Genomic DNA, 8544 nt, shown 5'->3' with positions numbered 1-8544 from the left:
ATAGTTGAAATGCGTACTTACAAAACAATTGTCCTTAAGCTTTCCACCCAATGCCATTGCTCAACATACCTATCATGTCTAATAAATTCCACATCATGTCCTTGATGGCACTTCTTAATACAGTTTACGCATATAGCGTTGCGGTCTGTCGTATTACAAGTGTGACATCTAGAATACAATATTGATTTGTTAAGACTGATTTTTTTCTTAACATTTGAAAAAGGTAAGATACAAAAGTAACAATACCATGCTCACTTACCTATAGAAATCATGCATAGGGTAGCTGGTGTAACTTGATATTTTATATAAACACTGGCCTCTACTAACAGCTTTCTCTATGGCATCTTGATTGTTCATTATTTTGTTATCTGTGAAAAGATGGCAGATTTCAGTTTCAATTTGATCTTCAAGGATGAAACGCAGTTTAATAGAACATTCAAATCCTGTATCTGAACATCTTCATTCACCAAGTGTTCTGATATAAAGCTGCATATATAACAACCCCTTTTCAGAGATCTGGGTCTATAGTTGAATGCTGCAATAAACGAACAGGATATGTATTATTCTGTAATTGTGTAGCATGGTCACACATTGAAGTCACAAGGAAGAGGCAAAGGCAACAAGCTTATTGGAACTAAATACAATTGATCCTGTGAAAGGGAGTCAGCATTTTCAAGATAAATAGAAACATTTGAACTAAAAATAACAAAGCACACTGAAAATGCAAATCTACATGTCTACTTTGAAGTCTGTCCCAATGGGGCATAATCCTAAATTAGGACTGAAACCTTACGCTGCTTCTATGTTCAAATAACTGAGCTTTAGGAGAGATGGCTCAATAGCATACAGTATTCTTACTGCTTATACAATGGACACCAAGAAATCTGTGTGTACAATATTTCAATGAGCAAAAGTTACTCCTCAGGACAGTCACCTAAAGTCCAACTATGAAGCCACCTCATTTGACTAGTTTTCTATCCAGTCCATTTCATCAAAAAGCATTTTTACAGAAAGACATTAACATGCATGTTCACATAGTCTCCAATGTCAGATGTTTACAATCCTTGCATTAAGGATTCGGTTACACTACCATTCTGATATCAGAATGTAAAATTAAGGTGATAACAGATTTCAGCTGATCAATACTGCTACAGAAATGCATTTATGCCCACATGTATTTTTACACAATGGTCCTACTTGCATCAATACTGTGAATTTCTTGTGTTTTTCTTCTTAAGAAGAGAAGGACCTATATGGTATCATTTATTAAGAGCCTTGCCCTCATCAGTTCACCTTCACATCTAACTCCTCTAGTAATTATCAAGTACTTGTGGCCTATGACCTGGGATAAACTGGTATGTCAAGATGACTAGATTTGAGTAGACAGTGACACACATAAGGTATGCCCTTCCTAATATTTCTTTCCATCACCTGCAACAGCTAGTAGGCATTCTCTCTCACTTGCCTGTGAATAGCCACAAAAACAGTCTTTCACCAGATGTCATTTCTGCTCTATTCTGAAATAGACTGTGTGGATAAGAAGATGACCATCACTGCAGACAGGCCAAGTAGTAATGGATGAGATGGGATTTTGAGTATGAGAAGCAAACAGGCCCCTGATTTCTTTGCCTGTATGATCCTTCTCCCAATTTTTCTGGCTCCGCACCACGGAATAATATCCCAATTTAGCTAACTATATAGCACACTGCTGCTTTTGTTAACACTTTGGGAGTTGTTCAGAGCCCTGAAACTGAGGAGCTATGCACTAATGTGTCTTTATATTCTATACAGTCTTGAAGATTTCATTGTTGCTGCAGTAAATGCAACCAAGGATGTACCTTGAGTTTATTTTTTAAAGGTGGGTTATTTTGGATACAACCTTACCTTTTCAAGGCATAAGTCACATTTCATTAAGCTTTCTATAATACATTATATTAAAGGAGTTTACGTAATACACAAGCTTTACAATGAAAGTTTTTGTTAAATGCTTTCTTCAAAAGCAATGATACTGCTGCTTTCAAGATGATATTAGGGTAAAAATATTAATGTATAAAAAAAATAAGTGCACACTTTTTGGCAGCCAAACAGGGACACTGTTAGACTGAAACAATTATCACAATGCAAGTCACTAAATATGAGAGAATTGCCTTTTTAGGTAGAATGGTTTTTATGGACAAAATGTGGTTTTGTCATCATTGTTTCCATGTCTTTAGCATATGTAATTATACGAAAGTAATAAATGCCAACAATGTTACTCATTTTCAAATAAGCATAATGAGACGTACCTTTCATTGTCACATTGACACCAGATGCTAGAAATAAACCTCCAAACCGGTTATTGAAAATCTGATTGCCTTCTAAAGTTGCAGTTGCGTGATTTGTTATTTCAATACCTTATATTTTTAAAAAGGGAGAATGAAATTAGTCTAGCAAAATAAATCAGTCCAGTAAATGTAGCTACTTAACAATAAATTACTAGATGTACAAATAAAAAATGCAATCCTGCACCCAGAGCAAATTTGCAATCTTACAGAAGCTGACTACAGAAATAAAAATTGAATATTTCATAAGTCATATTGCTAAGTTACAGCAAGCTAAGGAATTGCTTTTCCAGGGAAGGGACAGGTGAATCCAAATGGCAAGTACATAAAACAGTGGTGCTCAAAACTGGTTTTTTGGATTATACCAAAGACTTTATTTAGTCCAGTATGCTTAATGGAATTTAGAAATATACTACCTCTATATATGGAAGTTTAAGTGTCATTAATAATAACAACTGATACACCACCTATTTTCTAATATTGTTTATGCCAGTAGCAACTACATCTTACAGTACTCCATTCTGTATGTTAATTATCCATTGTGTGAAGCACTTGCTTAGCTTTTAGCCTGCTTCAGGTTCGGGAGCTCTAGCTGCATTCACAGGGGGAAGCATGCAAGCATGCATAGGTTGTTGGCCTGCAGGTCCCATCACCCTTATCAAACAAACACAAGCAATACTGAGGACTGCTGAGAATTGCACCCCATCAACACATGGAGGGTTGCGCTGAGGTTGATCTGCATCTGGGAAAGAATACTTAAAAAAAATAAAAAACAAGGATTTTGGCATTTGAGTTTATTTGTTTGCTAACTGATGACTGCTGATTTTAATGTATTCCAACTAAGTTTTTATTTGCCTTAATATTTACATCGTAATTCTATATTTTCTCTGCCCTGAATATTACTTTGCTGAAAGGCAGAATATACTTTTAATGAATAAATAAACAAACTACGGGGTGTTTCAAAAAGATGGATTCAATTTGAAGTCGCTCTATCTCTGCAACCATGAAGTATTCATAAATGAAATTATTACAACTTGAAAGGTTAGGGCAGGCATCCTCAAACTGCAGCCTTCCAGCTGTTTGGGACTCCAACTCACAGAATTCCTAACCATTGAACACGCTGGCTAGGGCTTCTGGGAGTTGGAGGCCCAAACAGCTGGAGGGCCACAGTTTGAGGATGTCTGGGTTAGGGCAAATTTTTTCAAATGACTACTGCTAGATGCCACTCTCAGCACACAAACAACCCCTAGCCTCAGACATTTGCAAGATGGAACCCACAACATAAGGGGCTTTTTGTTCTGTTTTTGAAAATGACGGAAATACATTGAATGAAGTCCATCTTTTTGAAACACCCTATGTATCTGGCATTTTTCCCCCCAAATGCTGGTCTGACAGGACAGGAAAACTTATCTATTATCTGTACAATCTCCAAGAGCCAGAGCTCATTCTTGAACTATTACCAAAGGGCTGTACAATGTCAGCAGTAGGAATCGGGACAAAAAAAACCTCAGCCTGCTACAATAACACCAAGCAGATATGATACAGTTCTGTGAAAAATTACACCCCACTTTAATCTGATGGTGTAGATGTATTTTTAAAGTCTTTTTCTTTATAGGCCTCAACCATTGGTAGAAACACTACAATATAGGTTACTGCTTCTATTCTCATTTTACTTTGAATTGGTATAAGCACAGAACATTTAACTAAACATACATGCCACAAACAGGGTGAAGGATATCTGTATCATAGATTTATAGCAACAAGGGCCGTATTTTATAATCTTTAGAAAGCAAATTGCCATGATGATAGAGATTTTTATTTTCTCTTATATGATTTCTTGTTTTGGAATTGAGCAATAGAAAAATGTTTAGCACTGGCTACCATATATATGTGTAAACCTCCCCTCACGTATAAGCTAAAGGCAGGTTGTTACTGATTTTCATATAACCCGCAGATTGCAATGGCTACAGCATTAGAGGGGGTGACAAAATGACTGCCGTCCAAACTGCGTAAGACTCATGGTGTCACCCCAAGGCACTTACGTCTTGTATCACAATTCCTGCACTGTCACTACCCTTTGGGGCCACTCAGAGTAAGGAGATGATGGTATACTCATGAATAAGCAAGTGGGCAATCAACTCTTACCATAAACCTTTATCCTATGTCTCCTGTTGTGGCTGCTGTGGCCACTGGTGCTGTCCCCTCTTCAGCTGGTGAGATCCAACACTCATGCTCATGTTCTAGTTCTTTCTCTGTCTATGACAGCAGTGTGCTCCTCTCCTCCAGCTCCTTGGTGGCAAGATGGTCACAGGGGGCCTTTGGGGTGGTTGCGGCAGCAGCACTAGAGCAGCTCTACAGTGTAATTGGCAGACTGGAAACTGGAGGAGAGCAGCCCACTATTTCAAGAGCAGGAACAAGAACATGAGCATGGGGCCTTGCTGGCTGAAGAGTGGATGGTGGCAGCGGAATTGGCAGCAGCAGTGGGTGAGACAAAGTGGCCTGGACGAAGGGGGCGGGGAGAGAAATGTTCTTTCACTTGCTTCCTCCCTCCCTAGTTTGACTAGTTAGGAAGGGAATATGCAGTACAGGGGTTGTAGTATGTGAAAAAAATCAATGGGGGCGGCAACAACCCTAGTGATGCCTCTACCTTTCACCACTACTCACAGAAAAGTGCACAGGCAGTCCCTGAGCTACAAACATTTGACTTACGAATTACTCATAGTTACAAATGAAAGTAAGACAACAGAAGTGAGAAAAATCTACCCCTCGGAAGGTAAATTCACTCCTGGAAGAGTTACCATGGGGGGAAAAAGGAGTCACCACTGACGCTTTCTCATCAATTCTTGTTTCCACAAGAAGCCAAATTTTTCAAAATCCAATTATCACAGGGTCAGCAACTGAGCTGAAATCTTCACAACAGGGGCACAGACAGCAAAACAAACATAACAGGGGTGTTAACCCTTCCCTCTACTATACAAACCTTATCTATTTGGCTGGAATTACACTTAAAATGTATCTTTTCTGACTTATATACAAATGCAACTTAAGAACAGACCTACAGCATCTACCTTTTTTCTTTTTATCTTTATACCAACAGAACCTATCTTTCCTGTAACTTGGGGGCTGCCTGTAGTTCCTTTTTTGCTAAGAGTTAATACCGAACCTTAACATTTCTCAAAAAAAGGAACCATCCCATTTTCTGAGTAGAGAAGTGGGAGGTGAAAGCTTAGTTTGTCCCAGCAGAATGTAAACAATAGAATGGCTTCTACTGTTTCAGCTGCAGCGGGGAAACACCACAGAGCCATCATCATTTTCCTAACCAGGTTAATACAATGACCTGTTGATCACTGAACCATGTCTTTTGGGTCAATTTTTAGTCAAACTTTTTTTGGCCTTATATATATGAGTAGATACAGTATACTGGAAAGGGCAGGAAATTTGTAACAAAACTAAAAATTAGTAAAAACCTTTTTTTAAAGTGACTGATAAGACTTAAAGCCCTTATACTAGTTGTGGTAACCAATATAAATCAGCTACAAACCTGCAGCAAATCCGTCAAATATTCTATTTTTACGTAACACAGGATGACTGTTCGTGCTGATGAGAACTCCAGCTTGTGCATTCCTAAAAATATCATTCTCTTCAAGGAGGCCTAACACAAAACAAAGAATGGGAGCTTTAATCTGAAGTTATGTTTATGAGCACAGGAAAAAAATATAATAATCCACAGTAACACCGGAGGTATTTTCTTTTAAGTGTTACAATGTTAGGGCACAGAAATGAAAATACACAACTTTTCTATAGAAAGTAGGGCTATTCCAATTGGAAAATCACCATCAAGTAAATTGACCACATAGATTATTTTTAACCACTGCGCAGAAAAGGCTGAATATTGACCAGCAGAATTCTGACACAGCGATGCAGACCAATTCTAGGTGGTTAAAGAAGGCTATTGTGTGATTTCAGTTACAGTAAATTTAACTAAACAACTTCCCATCAGCTAGTAATCAAAAATGGAATAGGGTGTGTATTTTTAGAGAGTGACAGTGGTAAAGCTAGATCAGTAAGAACAAGGGAACTTTCTGTTTTGACTACAAATGTCTTGCTGTTAGTAAATGTGACAAAAGTGGAAGGACAATACCTCTGCCACCATTAAATATACAGATGCCACCATCTCTTCCATCGTGGATTTTGTTTCTTCTTAATGTGGGGTTACTGTCTGTCTTAATCCATACTCCAGCCATCGCATTATCAAAAATTTCATTATCTTCTATAAAGCCAAGGCCTTTAAAAGAGTAAAAGAAAAAGTCAATGCTGTTGGAGCCACAGAACAACCTTGTATTATAAATTCTGAACACTAAGCAAAACAGAAACTTACCAGAGTTATAAACAAGAATCCCACCATTCTGTCCTCCCCAAATTTTGTTGCGCCTAATTTTGGGGTTGCTTCCAGTTCTGTGGGAAAGGAAATGCCAAAACATTCATTAGAATTTTCTATTCTATAAAGTTATATTTAAATGTTATTAAAACAAAGAAAGCATTATTATCACTGCACAATTTGGGGTATAATTCAGAAATAATATGGGTGCATGCATAATAATTTGGGGTATAATTCAGAAATAATACGGGCGCAAGCCCAAGTCCAGTACTTGGGCTCGTCTTCTTACACTCTCATTCTGACCAGGTATAAATAATAATGCTTGAAACAGTAACATCCTATATTCATCAGAATCCTGTATCATCCACATATTCTGTTCTCCAAGCCCACAGTGAACTGTTCTAGCACATAAAGTACCTGAGGTTAAGTGTAAATCTGTCCTGAATATTCTCTCATTTTAGTGTTTAGACTACATTTACACATGTTTGTGTGCATGCTTAACCCCTTAGCTGGGAAAAAACTTTACACACATTTAATCCCATTACTGGCAATTCATTCACTTTTCTATTGTAGCTTGGCATTATTTTCTCTACTTATTTTAAAATTCCTCCCTTTCTTTCTTTGACTAAGTCTAGCTAATCAGAGGAAACAAATGCCCACGCCGAAAATGAGAAAAATCTTTCTTTTCTTGCAAAATGACCAATGAAAAAATTCAGCTCCAGAAGACACTTTTTAAAAAAAAGTGGTGGCATTGTACGCAATACATGCATGTGAAAAGTAGTGACAAACATTCTACAAAGCAGGTTTTTGCTGTTCTCTGAAAGGAAATAGGAGGTGGAAAGACAGTGATTTGCCTCAGACCACTCACTCCAGCCTTGATCAAGGTTAGACCAGAATCTATAATATATCCAAAGTGAATAGGACCTTCTCTACCATTAGTTTAAATCTCGGATAAAATCTGCTATCATACAATTTTCCGCCCAATGAAACAGAAAAAAGGCAGTCAGACTGAATGGGCATACAAAATCCAACTGTTGGGGTGGGTAGGAAAGCATTCTTTTATTGGGGATCATTGGTTTATGCATTAAACTACTGAAGTAAGTTAAATAAAGGTATATTTTACCTGATTTGAACCCCTGAGTACATATGGTTATAGATATCATTATCCTCCAGCACTCCATGTCCATTGTCATAGAAATAAACACCAACCTGAGGAAGTGAAAAGGTATTTGGTAACAAGTTTCAAAACACTATGGCTATACTGTAATCTACATTGTGATTGGCACCATACCTGTTTACCACTATGTATTCTGTTTCTTCTCAGCACTGGAGTGCTTCCTGTTGTTACCCAGACGCCAGCCAATGTATTGCTGTAAACTTCATTTTCTTCAATCACACCTTGGCCTTTTTCATGCTAAAAACGGAACAAAAACAAATAAATACAAATGGGACATATAGAAGTTATCACACTACACTTTCAAGAGTTGGCATTCCCGTTTCATTCCTGTGGATACCTCCTGCAAAATTCTGGGGTTTGGAGTCTAGTGAGGCTCAGGACCTCTCTAGCTGAGAATTTTAAAGGCCCCTCCATAAAACAAAAAATTCCCAGAATTTAATGTGGGATACCAACACTTTAACAGTGTATTATGATAATATTTGAATGCAGTACTGGAAGTATATGCCCCCGCCTCTCAAAGACAGGGCCTCAGTCAGCCACTCCAAGCTCCTCTTTGCCTTCTCCTGACTACCTGCTCCGTTTCTCTTCATCTTTCCTCCTGAAACTGTCATTCTGTAATTACTCAGCATACTACAGTCCCACTGGTCAGTTTGTGTGGGAAGCATCCA

At 37.9% G+C, this 8544-nt stretch overlaps 1 protein-coding gene across 2 annotated transcripts in view; it reads right to left on the bottom strand.

The window, feature by feature from the left end:
• The window catches only part of FBXO11 (F-box protein 11), a 76871-nt gene that overhangs the window by 1311 nt on the left and 67016 nt on the right, over positions 1-8544 (bottom strand). For both annotated transcript variants that reach the window (XM_060754544.2, XM_060754545.2), the window contains exons 15-22: positions 7991-8113; positions 7823-7908; positions 6700-6776; positions 6463-6606; positions 5863-5973; positions 2286-2393; positions 260-368; positions 70-168 (exon numbers count right to left, since the gene is read on the bottom strand). In XM_060754544.2, coding sequence (XP_060610527.2) covers positions 70-168; positions 260-368; positions 2286-2393; positions 5863-5973; positions 6463-6606; positions 6700-6776; positions 7823-7908; positions 7991-8113 — 857 coding nt within the window. The remainder of the gene's footprint in view (positions 1-69; positions 169-259; positions 369-2285; positions 2394-5862; positions 5974-6462; positions 6607-6699; positions 6777-7822; positions 7909-7990; positions 8114-8544) is intronic.

The sequence above is a fragment of the Anolis sagrei genome, chromosome 1 (assembly GCF_037176765.1).
Source record: "Anolis sagrei isolate rAnoSag1 chromosome 1, rAnoSag1.mat, whole genome shotgun sequence".
NCBI classification, from domain to species: domain Eukaryota; kingdom Metazoa; phylum Chordata; class Lepidosauria; order Squamata; family Dactyloidae; genus Anolis; species Anolis sagrei.
Note: the sequence above shows the minus strand (reverse complement) of the source record. Positions and strands in the feature narration are given on the sequence as shown.